Source organism: Babylonia areolata, chromosome 2 (genome assembly GCF_041734735.1).
Source record: "Babylonia areolata isolate BAREFJ2019XMU chromosome 2, ASM4173473v1, whole genome shotgun sequence".
NCBI lineage: Eukaryota > Metazoa > Mollusca > Gastropoda > Neogastropoda > Buccinidae > Babylonia > Babylonia areolata.
In genome coordinates this window covers 21253269-21268785 of record NC_134877.1, presented here as the reverse complement: position 1 = coordinate 21268785, position 15517 = coordinate 21253269, and the positions used below count along the sequence as shown (strand labels likewise).

The window sequence follows — 15517 nt, the reverse complement described above, 5'->3', positions numbered from 1 at the left end:
CATTCCAAATGCAAGGACCAGAGACAGAGAAAGAACGGCGTCCAACAGTGGAGTGTTTGAAGACACACATGATGTACATTCGAATACATACGTGCACTTATGCGTGCGCGTACACACACACTCACGCAGGCGCTGTACATATATACACGTGCGCGCACACATATAATTTATTTGTGCGCGCGCGAACACTATATACGCACATGATATGGCGCGCACACATAGGCTACATACGCGCCACGGTCGAACATACGGCCACTGACATGCATACAATCATGTGCACTCATCTGCCTTTTTAACCCATTGGTTTAACATACTTGTCTGTTTAAAAATGTAATATTAAAAGTTATTTTCAGTATTCGTTTGTTCGATGTGCTATTTCCGGTGAAAAATATAGGAATATTTGCGAAACAGTAGGCTATAACTATCTCAGTTGTCGGCGATGCTCTCCAAAACTGTTTCAACACGTATGTTTGACTTTCATACCGACAACAATTCAACACAATGCAAAACGACTTGTCACAACACAGAACGGACACTTTGCATCACAAAACATTAAGCTTTAGGTTATACTACTCTTCATTGCACTACACTTCACTGCACTGCACTACGCTACACTATACTCTGCACTGCAATACATTACTATACGCAATTATAAAAGCTGTTTACAACATAGTAGACACCTATAGAAACTACAATAGACTACGAAGCGCGCGGTAACTGACACGCAAGCACGCACTCGTACATATCGATGCATATATTGGTATATATGTACTCTTACATATATTCGCGAACATGGACACACACACACACACACACACACACACTTTTTGCACTCCCTTTTTGTGAAGGGTACAAATGTTGATTTTTGTTGGATACCATCCCACACTGGATTCCGTTATAACGACCAAGCAGATAGGGCAGCAAAAAATCATATAGATAGTATAAAAGTATATTGCCCATTGTCATACAAGGAAATAAGCAATATACTAGAAAGAGACTTTTATAGGTGCTTGAATTCAAGTCTAAAACCTCGTCAGTTGACTCTCTCAGACTTTGGTCCGATTCGCAGACCAATTCTGAGCTTAGCTCTCAGACTATTATCAAATTCATTACGGACCAAGTATTGTTCTAATGTCAAGTGTATATGCTTTAATAACCTGACAATTGAGCATATAATTTTTCACTGTAGCTTGATGAAGCCTTTTGTACACGAAAGTGTGTCTTCACAAGTGACTGAGATGATGTTTTTGACTTTTTGCATTCATTATCAGTTGTTTCGCTTGTCAGTTTAACGACTTCTCTTTTACGAAGTCCTTTAAGTAATTTCCTGTAACTGTATTTAGAGGTTGTTTTTGTTTGTTTGTTTGTTTGTTTGTTTTGTTTTTCTTTCAAATTTCACCCACATTTTTACCCTCATTTGCCCAGTTTCCCCCAACCCTCCATTCATCCACATCTCCCACCCCTTACTCAGATGTATTCATAAATACTTTTACAAAATGTCTTCAGTCACCGATATGTGTGACGGGACATTAAACAAAAATTCCTTCCTTCCTTCCTACACACACACACACACACACACGTTCGAACAGAAGCTGCATATTACATGTGGACGGGGCTGATGACTAGATCTTCAGGTAGATGGTTGTTGATTGCACAATTCTATTTATCATACTGGATTTGTTTTGAATTTTCGTGATCTTTTCCATAAACCTGTTCGTGTGTTCGCTCGCGGGCGTATTTTGTCACATGTCTGTATCATTTTTTTCTCAGTCTTTTTAAATTAAAATTTTTTTTAAATTTTTTTTATAGTAGTTAGGATCTGTTATCTATATAGGGCTTGCTTTGACTTTTCTCCATGTTTTAAAAAAGAATTATATATTCTTTTTTTTTTTTTTTTTAAATTATTTGTGGTGCATGCTGTCTTTAACAGTTCTTGTAATCTGTATGAATCAGACTTCACCGCTCCGTAACTTTCTGAGAAAAATAAAGAGATTCTGGTTCTGATTATTGATTCAAGTGTTTGACTGTTGACGAGTCAAGTTCTGTCGCGTGCAACTTTTCATACAAAAGTTCTGGCCAACTCTCACGCTCTCCTTCACCTTCACGGCCAAAACAAACGCCCGGAATACACAAATACACACACAAAAATTACTCAAAATATTTACAGCATAAACAACAGACAGTATACAACAATAAAGGTATTTCAGAACAGCCAGGACGACTGACACACAAAAATATAGACAGGGAATCTTTCACTTTCTTGTTTTTCTGCAGAAGAAAACGCACACACAAAACTCAGTGTTTCCCCTTCAGGTACAGGCCGCCCTGAATGTCAGGTCTTGGTTTTTTCTGATACTCAACAACGTCAGGGGAAGCGGCGGCGTCAGTAATGTCCAATTTTAGCATCCCTGAATTATGTTGCATCTATTGGTTACATCTCCATGGCTTTTGGGATGAAAAACTGAAAGAAGCAAGATGGTGGCGCGTTAGTTTTGCGACTGAATCCGGCCTCAAAATTGAGTGGAGAAACGTACAAAATAAGAGTCGAAACCTACTGAAAATGGGTTACAACATCTACTAATAGTAATATAGTTTCATACATGTCGGTAAAAAACAGGTGCAATAATTTGGGATGCTAAATTTAGACTTTACCGTGTTGTTACATCGGTACCATAGTCTCAACTGTTCAGGCTGTTAACTTGTCTCATGGTTGCGGGTTAGGTTTAAAAAAAAAAAAAATGGGGGGGAGTCACACTGAGTGAATGTGTACAACATTACGGACAGCGACCAATTCACTGCAAGCACAGCTGCTGTGTGCATAACCACTGACGACAGTGCCTGCATCAGTTGCGCCACCAGTAAGTAGGTTCCACTATAACAACGACACTTCATGTACCCGGGGTGAGCCGTGGCTGGGTGGGTCAAATCAATGTTCACTTCCAATGAGCCTGAAGCACTGGATTGCTGGGGTCTCCATTTCGGTGGGGTCTTCAGCTGCCATCCAGCTAACTCGACACTCATCCTTTTGCATCAAGTCTTTTTTTCTCACTAAATAGATCTATTATTTATTATAGATACTACCAATGCAAGAAAACAGTAGAGGTATGGAAGTACCTAATTTCCCGAATTTCTTTTTCTTTCTTTCTTTCTTTCTTTTTGTTGTTGTTCAGTATGTTTTTACTAATTTTCACAAAAATCAGTTGTGTTAAATCAGTTGTTATGTTTCAAGTTCTTTTTCGTCACGTAAGTGTGGGGGTGGAGAGAGAAGAGGGAAACAGAAAAAATAGAAAACTACAAAACAAAATGCATAACGTGCAATTACATTTAACAGAAACAATTCAATAATGATAATAATAATCAGAACCCATAAACACAATTCTGAAGTACATTCAAGGAATGTGGAAATAGGGCTATGAACTAATGCCTGTTAAAGTTCGACCATAAGAACCTCGTCAGAAATAACTTTCCCAAAATCATCTGCAGAATAGTTATTCTCTTTGAAATACTTGGCCAAGAAGGTACGTAACCGCTGCTGACAGTGAAACAAACAATGGTGCAAGCTGAACTGCTTACCACAGATGCACTGCAACATTTTTACTATACTTCAGTTGTCTTCAGCGCATCAAGTTTTATACGGAAGAAAGTAGAGGTTATTACTCTTGTACTAGCAAGCTGATGGATTCGGTATCTTTTCATAAGTAATATTCTCGGGGAATAATGTCCCTTTATGTTTAAAAATCTTTTCCTTCCATCGGTTATGAAATCGACCCTGCGGTCATGCTGATATTTCTAACAGAATGTGTGTCTCTTTTACGGAAACACGGACATGTACTTTTGTCGATTTTTCTGAATCTTGTGCTCCTCTTTTAGCTGCTTTATCAGCAACTTCATTGCCATGAATGCCCACATGTGAAGGCACCCAACAAAAACTTATCTCAGTCCCTCAACAATGTGCCAAATGATTTGCCTCAGTAACTAAGACAGGTCTTGTATCAAGGGTATATAAAAATTCTAGAGCATAATTACTGATTTGGAATCAACAAAGAATGCTATTTTCGAGAAAACTATTTGATGGCTCACTAAGTAGTTCAGAGCTTGTATAATAGCAGTTAGTGAATTAGCTCAGCCGTGAAGATGGAAGGATATTTTCCAATAACGGTAAGATTTTTCAACTTTAAAGGCAAGAATATAGAAAGCCGCACCAGCATTTTTGTCATTAAGAACAGATCCATCTGTAAATATATGGAGATGATTCTGACATTTTTCTGCTTTATGAATTCTGGCTGTACTTGTCGTGATATTGATGTTTTCTTCCTCTTTTGTTTCCGATCAGAATAACTGATATCAAAATCTGCTATCAACATTTCTCCAAAAGGAACAGGAGTATGATGTGGTTTTGCAGCTAACTCTTTCGTGTTAACATCAGATTCTTTTAACAAATTTGAAACGTAAGTTGCAACTGTTTCTTGTGATGAAAAGGTTTTAGTTCTAGTTTAGGAAAATCACTGTCATATCTCACTGTCAGTTCATCAATAATAATGCGTGTGTGTGTGTGTGTGTGTGTGTGTGTGCTTGCGCACGTGTGTGTTTTGTGTGCATGATCTCCCTTTACAGCACTCTCATGATAGGAGGTTATCCCATCATATCCATGAACGATGGCTGCGTCTGGTAACATGTGTCTGCGGACGTTATTTGGGATTTCAAGAGCGACACGCTCTTATGTCAACATCAGAATGAACAGGTAGATAAATCATATCTTCATCTTCTTTTTTACACATTCTTGACATGAAAACAAATTGTAAATCACAACTTCGTGTGTCGTTTTCAAGCATCAAATTCTGAGTTGGTTCGCTGGTTGTAGCAGACGCCTCGTCACGTAGTGTCATCTGCGCTTTTCTTGCATCATAACTCGCAAAAGGTCTGTTTCTTTGTGAAATAACTTCAGATGGATAATTCTTTCACATGTCAGCAGAGCTCGATAAACTATTCTGCCTATTCCGAAATAAACCGGAGGAGTCCGCGGTCGAATGAAACTTGTTAAATAAGAGATTCTCGCTGGACAAGGTCACAAATTATACAAAGATCACCGGCAACAGCACGCATGGTATACCAGAGCATACTCTTCTTTTTAAGTTAAAAGCTTTCATCAGATCCATGTACATTTGCAGTGAGCTGTTGTACTTATTAAATATTGGGAATAAGCAGGATAATCCCTAATGGATTAACCTTTACACCAAAACAATTATGAAGAAAAGAAAAAGTGGGAGTGTCTTCTAATAAACCTTTTTTACTGTTCATAAACACAGTTTATAAATTATCTGAAGATTTGCACTTCATTCTCAATATCAAACTTAGCAGTAAAAAACAGGCAAGCATAAAATGATTAATTATTATCTCACACAAAAACTTAAGAAAAACTGGGGAAAGGATGTTCATGTTTGTTTTATCTAGCATGATACTGAAAGCTCTTATGCAAGGGAAGTGATTGGTGAAAATGCACAAGGGACACAGTCATGTGAAATGCAGCCATAATTTCACCACTTGCAACAGTTGGTGAAACTGGAATAACCTTCATGGATTAAGACTTAGTTGAAGATAGTATCTTGTTCACTTCTGTTTTGAACTTTAAAGTGTGATAATGACATGTGAACATGGTTTTTTGTGTATACAATGTGTGTGTGTGTGTGTTAAAAATACTTATGTATTTTACTATTTATATACAATTTGGTGTTCTTGTATTATTTCATTAACACAAAAAATACACACTAATTTACTCAATGACACATGCAAACACACACACACATTAAAAAAAAAAAGTTCTATGTATTGTATGTCAGCTTGCTGTGTGTATAGCACATTCCTTTCGATAAATCAGATTATTTACTCTAAAGAACAATATTGTAAAGATGGCTTACATAATTGTGCAATAAATTGTTTTGAATGTATAGGATTAGGAGAGAGACCTTATCTGATTGAAAAGGGCTTTGTTATTTAATCAAAAACACAAATGACTTGCTTTCATTCCACTTCCAGGTATTATTTAGAGGGTATTGTTTTCGTTCATACTACCGAAACCTGTCATTAAAACTAACCTTTGTGCACTTTTATTGTACTAACAGGGAAACAGATGTTTGGAATTCTTTACCATCTACTATCCTGAATGCAGGAGTACTTAAATTTCAAATGTGAACTTGACAAACAGTGAAGTGTGTTGCAGACAAAATTTGATGTTGCTAACTTGGATTTTCTTACTAGATCCTCTGATAACATTTTGACAAGAGCAGAGAAAAATGAGAGACATCAAGTTGTCATTACTATTAAAGTCTGATAACATTTTGACAAGAGCAGAGGAAAATAAGAGACATCAGGTTTTCATTACTATTAAAGCCTCCTGACTGCTGACACTTTTAGAAGTCAGCTGAATTCCTTATGATGAAGACAGATAAGAAAAACTATGGCATCTTATGTACACTAAAACTACTGTGGCTTCTCTGTTTACTGGAATTGATGCTTGAAAATACACTGACTAATGTATGATAAACAAAAGGACTTAGTGATTTTTTGCAAACAAACTCACAAGCACTCAACATAGAAACAAACAAAAAGTAAGCAATAATGGGTTTTTCAACCCGTTTCTGTTTCATACCCAGTGTTGAGCGTGCTGTGGGTTTAAATAGGAAGACTTGGACCACATGGTCATGTATCAACCACTTTATGGATGCATCTTTGGGTGTGTTGTGCAGAGGCCCTTACCAACACACTGCAACAGTGCAAGTGTCTGTATCTCTCTGGCCTGGATAACACCAGGATATCATTACGACAAAAAGCGTAGAGTACATCATTGTCATTTATTCCCAGACCTGGACCTCCATCCTCTTCCTTCTTCATCATTTAAAAAGAATTTTTTTAAATCCTAAATTCTGTGGCCGTTCATGCCCTGCTGTCATGGTGACCTTAGTTTTAATCCCCCTCCACATCCATGCTTGGGGTAAACATCTGTCAAAGTCTTGGGTGTCAGCAGAATCATGGGGGACTGTCATTAGAGGGAAGTTGTGGCAGTCTGTGCTCTGGGGGAGATGCTCATTCAATCTAGCTCTGCAACTTAACAATTATTGTCGTCAGTAGGGGGCTTAGGAGGTTGTGTTCTCAGTACGTTAAATAGAACAGGCAGTAATAAACAACACCGAAGTGATTCAGCAGCAGTGCAGGGTCTCCTCTGGTTTGTGGCCTTCTGGTAATCTAACTTTGATGATTCCCTTTGGACTGCCAATGCTGGGACTGTGACAGACAAACCTGGGTTTGGCTGTATATGGGGTCTTGAAATGAGAGGCATGAGAGTAATGTCACTGAAATGGTGCAGATGATTGGACAGCAAGAAAAAAAAAGGAGCAATAAGATTCTTGTTCTTGATCAGAATTATCTTCTGAATCATTGCAGAAGTTTTCAGATTTCTTCATCACTGTCTGCATATTTCATAATTTCCTCAAACCTTAAAAAGGATTGAGAGTCTGAGACTATTCTGGTATTGCTGTTTTGAAGAAGACTAGTTTCAATTCTTAGGAGAAAAAACAATTTCCCAAGAACTGTGTGATGCAGTGAGTTTAAAAAAAAAGAAAAAAAAGGGGGGGGGGGAGAGAAAACATTTATTTATGAGCCTTTCTGTTGCCTGTCGACATCAATCACTTATTCTTCCCCTTTGAGAATTGGCACAAACGTTGGATGAAATACCTCTGTTAACAGAGATAGGTGTCATAGAAGGCTCCAAGAGCTCTGTTAATTAAATGGATGAGACAATCAAAGGATTAATCTATTACATAAATATAAACTGTTCAGAAAATTGAATACCTTGTTTACAACAGACCCAGTGTAAAAAAAACAACAACAAACATTAACAACAATTTGGTTTGTTTTTAACAGAAATTTGTACAACTGTCAAGAACAAAATGGCAATACAATATTGTACACATGTGTCTCAGTCACTTAAGAAAGTGATGGTATTTGTATAAAATCACTCAATGTGAATAGATGTTGATCCTAAGAACACAACCACAGTGGTGATTTGATCTTCAGTGGCTTCAACTTCATTATGTACTGTACTTGTAGAACCATTCCTCCAAGTACCAGGTCAGTTGTGTTGCATATTTATTATGATTTAATGATTAATAATGAATCTGAATGCATTTTGATACCTGATTGAATTTTTATTCAGTTTTATATATGCTATGTTTGGAAATGCATCTTTTTAGAAGAGAGCTGCTACGCCTGTCAAGCACAGCAACAAATGGGAAAACTGAAGCCGCAGACAGTGCAGCCACTGATGCAGCCAAAGAAGAACTGTCTGCAGCAGAGAAAGCTTTGACAGAGGAAAAGAACAAGCTGCAAGAAGATCTCAAAGAAATTAAAGTAAGTTGACTTGCTGGCTATTAGAAGAAAAAAAAACAAACCTACTTCTAGTAAAGCAGACTTGCTGTCATCATCATACAAAAGATTTTTTTTACCTCCAGATTTTTTTTACCTCCTGAACTTTCATATATTTTTGTTCTTTTCCTGAAGACTTAGAATAGCAAAGCTATTGGTTTTTGGAAGGCAAACATTTTTTTTCATCATGTCTTTTTAAAAACACTCCCGTCTCCCCACAAACACCCAGTTTCTTTGTACTGTTACAAGGTCTTGGTGTCGTATGGCTTAATTTAGTTCACATGAAGTTCTGAAAGGTCCTGGATATCAGATATATTATACCCCCGAAAATGGGGTGTGGCTGCATGCATGGCGTGGTAAAAAAAAAAAAACATAATTAAAGTAGAAAGATCTATTTGAACAGCTCAGTTAATATACAGTATCTTTATCAGTAAGTTGAGTAACATGAAAAGTTACAGAGGCTTTGGCATTAACAAAAACAAGTAAATAAATAATATGAAAAGAGACTACATTTGCAGAGTCTAGCATTTTTATTCACAATTTCTGGCACTTAGAGAAATGAAACCATAAACAAAAAGTGATTTCAGAATTCTATCATATCTTAAGTCTTGTGCTTTGTGAATTAATGACATGCATATAATAAGAAGGTTTCCTGTCATTCCCACAGGACAAGTACATGCGCTCCTTGGCTGAGACGGAGAACGTGCGGCAGCGCATGAAGAAGCAGGTGGACGAAGCCAAGCTGTACGGCATCCAGGGCTTCTGCAAGGACATGTTGGAGGTGGCAGACATCTTGAACACAGCCACCCACAGTGTACCTCAGGACCAGCTCTCCTCCAGCCCCCACCTCAAGAACCTGTTTGAGGGTCTCACCATGACGGAGACCCAGCTGCAGAAAGTGTTTGGCAAGTTCGGCCTGGTGAAGGTGTCCCCAGCGGAAGGGGAGAAGTTTGACCCCAACATCCACGAAGCCCTGTTTCAGGTGCCCACCACTGACAAGGAAGGGGGTACGGTGGCTGTGGTGCAGAAGATTGGCTACAAACTGCACGACCGGACGCTCAGACCAGCATTAGTGGGGGTGTTTAAAGCTTCCTAGGTGGGGACAGAGCGGTTTGTGTTGTTGAAATGTACTAAGGACCAGGTTCTAAGTTGCATTCATTTTTGAGTGCCATTTCCTGGAATAATACCTGGTGAAAACTGCTGTTGATTACATCACTCTTACAGCTTGACAGGCATCTTTCTTGATGTTTTTTTAAGATTGTAACTGCAGTTGCAAAGTCAGATTCAAGTTTTAAAAAAGGGAAATGAATAAAAAAAGAAATGTGCAGGCTGTCATTTCTGTATTGTTGGTACCCTGTACACAAAGTCAGCTTTTGCACAATATGAAATATGCCTGTTACCAGGTGACTTGTATTTGAAATGTAACTTGTAAGATTTTGCTTTTATTGTCCAATGAAAGAGGCACTTTACAGGCAACAAATAGCAGTGATCACCAGACAACATATAGGACCATAAGAACCTACAGTGGTCAGTATTTGTTTTGGTATGTGGTGATGCCTGTTGGTATGTGGTGTTGAAGAAAATTATTCAGGTTTTTTTTGTGTTTTTTTTTTTAAGTTATGATTTTTTATTTTATTTTTTTTATTTATTTTAAATTAATGGACAATTTAGTAGTCTTTAGTCGAAGAGGTCATGTAAATTTAAAGAACTGTCAAGGTGAAAAGCGATAAGCTGTTTTCACTTCTGACCGCACTTCCCGGATACATTTGGAAATAGCTGGAATAAGCAGTCTTTGAAAAATGAGATGTCCATCAGAAGTACAGTACTAAATTGGAGGGATAAACGTAATAATTTTATCATTGCCTCTTATTCTTAAGCTAAATAATTATCCCTTAGAATAGATTCTTGGTTTTTTTCCTTTTGACTTGTTATTCCTTACAGAGTGCTGGATACACAGCTCACAAGTCTACACTATTCTGTGGAAGTCCATGTGTTTAGATGGCAAAGTAATGAAAATGGAGTGAAGTGTGCATAAAGCTGTTTTTGTTTATGCATGTGTGTAAAGTAAGAGAAAGTGTACTGTCTTATTCTCCTCCCCCCACCCCATCCTCCCCCCCCGCCCTTTTTTTTTTTTTTTAATCTTTCAATACTCTATAAAACATTTTAGATCATGAATTTGGGGCAGAATGTTAAATTGTGTTGCACCCCAAAGAAGCAACAGAACTTCTGTGGTGATATTCATCCTGACAGATGACTCCTGTCTCTACTGAGATTCATATATTGCATCAGACATTCAACAGCATCACTGGTAGAGAGAGAGAGTGGGGGTGGGGAGAAAGAGGATGAAAAAAAAAAGAATGAGAAAGTTTAAACGTCACAAGCACAGGCATTCGGCCTGATGATTATTTTGGTTTGATGATTATCTCCCCTTTGTCCACTCCATTCATTTGGTTAGCAGACAGATAGATCTATAAATACACTTGGAATATTATAATTATATTGCCGTTGCATTACTATATGCCCAAACAAAGCTTGAAAATGTTGATGCCGTACTAAACACACAGATACTAAGCCCCAAAAGACATGGTTTCTCCAGTTACCAGTTGAAGCATTAATTTTTTTTTTCTTTATAATCAAACGCGTTTAGCATGAATCTGTGATTTTCAAAACATGCCATGGGATAGTTAAACAGAGGAAATAGTAATAGAAAGGGGAAGAGATGAAAAGAGTTAAGTTTCTAAATTATGAATTTATTCAGTGATGGTAAATACACAGTATCAGTGAGCTTAAGACATGTATGTACCAGCAGTTGGAATTCAATTATAGCAATTATAGCTGCAGAGTATTAAAAATGACATTCATATTATCTATCAAAAAAATGTTTTAAAAAATTGTGATGTTTGTATCAGGTAGTTTTGTGTGTCTGTGGATGGATTGTATTGATTTGATTTTTTTTTTTAAACAGCAACACAAATTTGTTTAGTGTACCTGTATGTTTGTGATTAAAGAAAGGATTAGTTCCAACTAATTAATCTGTTTATTTGTTTAAATGTGTGTGATTTAAATGATGACCATTGTAAAGTCTGGAAATATTTTCAATTTATTCAACTCCAGTCATTGCATATGAGTGTAGGTTGATTACCAAAAATGGAAAAGAAAACAATTTGGGTTTTGTGACAGTGATTCACAATAAACAGAAATTTTAATGATCAAAGTGAATGGGTTGTCTCCCAGTCTATAGAGCAGTGTGGATGCATGCCTTCAACCACCTTCACTCTTCTCCTCCTCTTCGAAGTTTGAAGAAATGAAATGTGTAGAGACAAGGTTGTAGTACAGTGGCTGCCCCAATCCAAACTCACATTAGCACTGTGTGTTTCTGTGTATGTGTTAACCTATGATAAGTATAGTGTAAAATCATCTATTGTCAGAGTTTTAGAGCCAATGGCCTTGCAGAAATGATATAAATCAGGCTGGGGAACTCTCAGTGGATCCGCTATTTTCAGTGGAAAAGCAGTTGACGTCAGGGTGGTTGGTTGTTGTTTTTTTCAGTGGAAAAAACGAAACAAAACCTCTTAAAAAACCTTTATAAAACCACTAATTGCCCCTGGACCCCACCAGGGGCCTAAGGCAGCCCCTGGACCCCAGCAGATTTTCAGAGGAAACTCTCCTGCACAATTCCCCAGCCTGATAAATACAAATTTATATTTGCAAAGTTGTGTTACTCACAGCATAGAAGGGTCATGCTATTATTCTATCTCAGTAATATGCAGGTTCAAGCATACATGTACATGCACACTCTTTGTTATATGTTATGAATATTATGAATTCAAAAAAAAGGAAACACACTCCCCCTTGACCACATTATTGTATCAGACATCTGAAAACTGCGATAACTGATACTGAAACATTTGGCCAGAATACAGTCTTGTGTATACATATGAAAACATCTGTACCAATACCCACACGTCTGTACACATCCACACACCTGGACACAATCTTATTGCAGTTTCAAATGCACAAGTATTGTTTTCCCTTTTCAATTTGCATTTAATTTTGTTTTTTGATTACCCCACAATATGAACCCACATACAGAGAAAACACACATGCACATGAACATTTTCTCTCTCTGTCTGTCTGTCCGTCTGTCTGTCTCTCTCTCTCTGTACACACACACACACACACACACACACACATACGCTGTTTGGATTAGACACTAAAACAAGGTCCTGTGTGTAGCATGCAGCCAGCTCACTTAAAAAATCTGTTTACAACAGAAGGGTTTTTCCTGCAAAATTCTGTAAAAACAAACAAAAACAAAACAAAAACAAAAAACCCACTCTGACAGGAAAACAGATACACTTGCAGGCAGAAAAAAGAGAAAAATATATGATTATATAATTATGGGTGGTGCTTCACTCTAATGATATGCTCTCTCTTGGGAGCCCAAATTTTGCACAGAGAAATGTGACAAAAGAATAACAATACTGTATACAACAAACAGACACACGCAGCACACACACACACAAGCACACACTTTCTGCACCAAAAAAAAAGAGTAAAAGTGGTATAGTTTGATAAGGAAAACAGGTGTATGGTTTCTCTTTTTTAGGCAAGTCTGACGACTTACCTTATCTTTCCTTGTTTTTCCAAACTTATCGTCCCTGTATCTCCCTGATTGAACACACACACACACACACACACACACAAACACAAACATAGAAACACCTCAAATAAACTCTCGGTCTAGCTGTCTCTGACTCTCTCTCCACTCAAAGAAATCGTATCAGTACTGTAAACTACCATGTAAATGCACACTGTAGCACCTATATTGATACACTTTTAATGCATGAACATGCAGCTGGAATGGATAAAAATCAATTGTCATTGACTCCATGTGAAGCCATAACATAAACAGATCATAGCTAGACTGACCTACCTCAGAGTACGCAATTAATTCATTGGGAAATCTTAATTATGTTCACACACGATCGTGCATGCACATGTGTGTCACCTGTGTGTATGCATGTGTCTTTTTATAGAGTCATTGATACAAAGTTACAATAAATGTAAATGATTTGACTGACAGATTGGCAAATCAGACTTAAGAAAATGTCTGTTTAAAAATGTCTGTTTTCAACCAATGCACGAATCAAGTGGCTACAACTCTGCCACTTCTGGATATTGGATGGAGAAAGAGTGTCCCAGAGAACATATCGATTCTTCTTCTTCTTCGTTCATTGGCCGCAGCTCCCATGTTCACTCATATGTACACGAGTGGGCTTTTACGTGTATGACCGTTTTTACCCCGCCATGTAGGCAGCCATACTCTGCTTTTGGGGACATCCTCAATTCAAGTTACAGCCAGTTTGAAACAGTATTACGAGCAACTGGGTTTCTGCTCCTTTGTTAAAAGCCTAAAAATGCATGCATAAAGACTCAGTTCAGCTGTCATTGACAGCAAGATGGAGAACATCACTTTGTCTCACAGCTTGTTTTGAGTTATCTGGATCAGCAAATTTGTTTCTTGTTTTTGTTTTAAAATATGCAAACGCTCGCACAGGTTCATTATCTAATGTTTCCAGTTTTCGTGATTGTCAATGCATACATGCTTTCTTGTCATATGCTATCACAATCATGTACATGTGCGCGCGCCAGAGAGAGAGATTCAGATTCAGATTCAGATTATTTATTCATTAATAGGCCTAGGCCCCTTATGAAGGGGTAAGTGACAATATAAGTAATAACAAACAAAATGAAAATATATAACCAACCATAATAAGTACACATATTACATAAACGCTGCAATGAAGTACAGCATCTTAAGATGTCACGGCCAGAGAGAGAGAGAGAGAGTATGAATGCATATTATAGCCAAATAAAAAGTCACTCCCCGCTCACAAACTGACGAAACTGAGGTACTGTGCGACAGTCTCTCTTCAGTTTCGGTTCACTGATCACAATGAATACAGCCACCAACAGCAGGGACAGGCCATCCCAGTCACAAAGGAATCCATGCATGTCAGTAAAACAATCATATATGCAGCACCACTGCCCAGTTCATTTTGTCCCCAGCACATGGCGACATCTGGCCTTTATGATAATTTACACGGCAGAAGTTGTTTGTCATGTTCGGCAGACTTTGTCACCTCAAGGAAGACTCTTGTCATAATGGCATGGCTCATATGCATGACGATTTTGTGCATTGCATAGTACACATGGAACATATGTAATACGCGATCCGTTTTGTCAGTCGGCGTTTAGCGTGACTATCATTTAATCACACAACAGGCCATTGGGCCCGGTGACAGCTTAGAAAGTCAGGAAATTATGTTTCGAATGTGGAAACTGTGATTTTTTTCTCATCACGTTTCGTCACCCTGGTAACGTTTGGCTGGAATATATACATTCGTCGAATCCCTTTTGTCTGTTTTCATGAATTTCGGCAATAGTTTAATCACTGACACTCAGACCGCGGTCATTCAATGTGATCGGTTTATAATTGTAAATCCAGATCAATAACATTTGAATGAATAATTCACTGAGCTACGCATTACTTTTCCGAGACTGTCAAATGCACTGATTGACTGATGCTGGGAAACGACTGAAGTGCAGCGTCCTTGAACGTAACGCCACACCGCCGGGAACAATCTGTGAAAGCTGAGACTCAGCTAGACTCAACTTGATGAGACACAGAGACGATATAATAGCTTACACACACACACACACACACACACACACTGACACACCCGCGACACACACTGACACACACACACACACATAGTGTGTGTGCGTGTGTGTGTGTGGCACAGTGTGCGCGCGTGGGCGTGTGTGTGTGTGTGTTAGTCAGTGACCGTGCGCGTTGCCGCCGGGTGTGCGTCAGCCTGCATGTGCGCGTATAAATATATGTGTGTGTGTGTGTGTGCGCGCGCGCGCGCGCGTGTGAGATTTATCCTCAGTCTACTTTGTTCTGTTGCTCTTGTCAGAATGAAAAGTGACAAAATGAAATGGAGTATACGACTTCAATAATACGCGTTGTTATTCACTGTTCAAAATGCATTGATTTATCTGTGATTCAGGCGACACTACTTGTACGTGTATC

General features: G+C 38.2%; 1 protein-coding gene across 1 annotated transcript; it reads left to right on the top strand.

Moving 5' to 3' along the window:
- The first annotated feature begins 4627 nt into the window (after positions 1–4627).
- LOC143279350 (grpE protein homolog 1, mitochondrial-like) lies at positions 4628–11548 on the top strand. The gene is made up of 3 exons (XM_076583372.1): positions 4628–4741; positions 8247–8403; positions 9086–11548. Exons 1-3 carry the CDS (start codon positions 4656–4658, stop codon positions 9512–9514), a joined length of 672 nt encoding a protein of 223 aa, XP_076439487.1. The 5' UTR covers positions 4628–4655; the 3' UTR covers positions 9515–11548.
- Positions 11549–15517: the final 3969 nt, after the last annotated feature.

Bases quoted from the DNA above. Each gene is read 5' to 3' on its own strand.
- LOC143279350 (XM_076583372.1), top strand. From the start codon at position 4,656: ATGGCTGCGTCTGGTAACATGTGTCTGCGGACGTTATTTGGGATTTCA. The intron at 4,742-8,246 runs GTAGATAAATCA...GCATCTTTTTAG, and splicing joins GTCAACATCAGAATGAACAG to AAGAGAGCTGCTACGCCTGT. The intron at 8,404-9,085 runs GTAAGTTGACTT...TCATTCCCACAG, and splicing joins AAGATCTCAAAGAAATTAAA to GACAAGTACATGCGCTCCTT.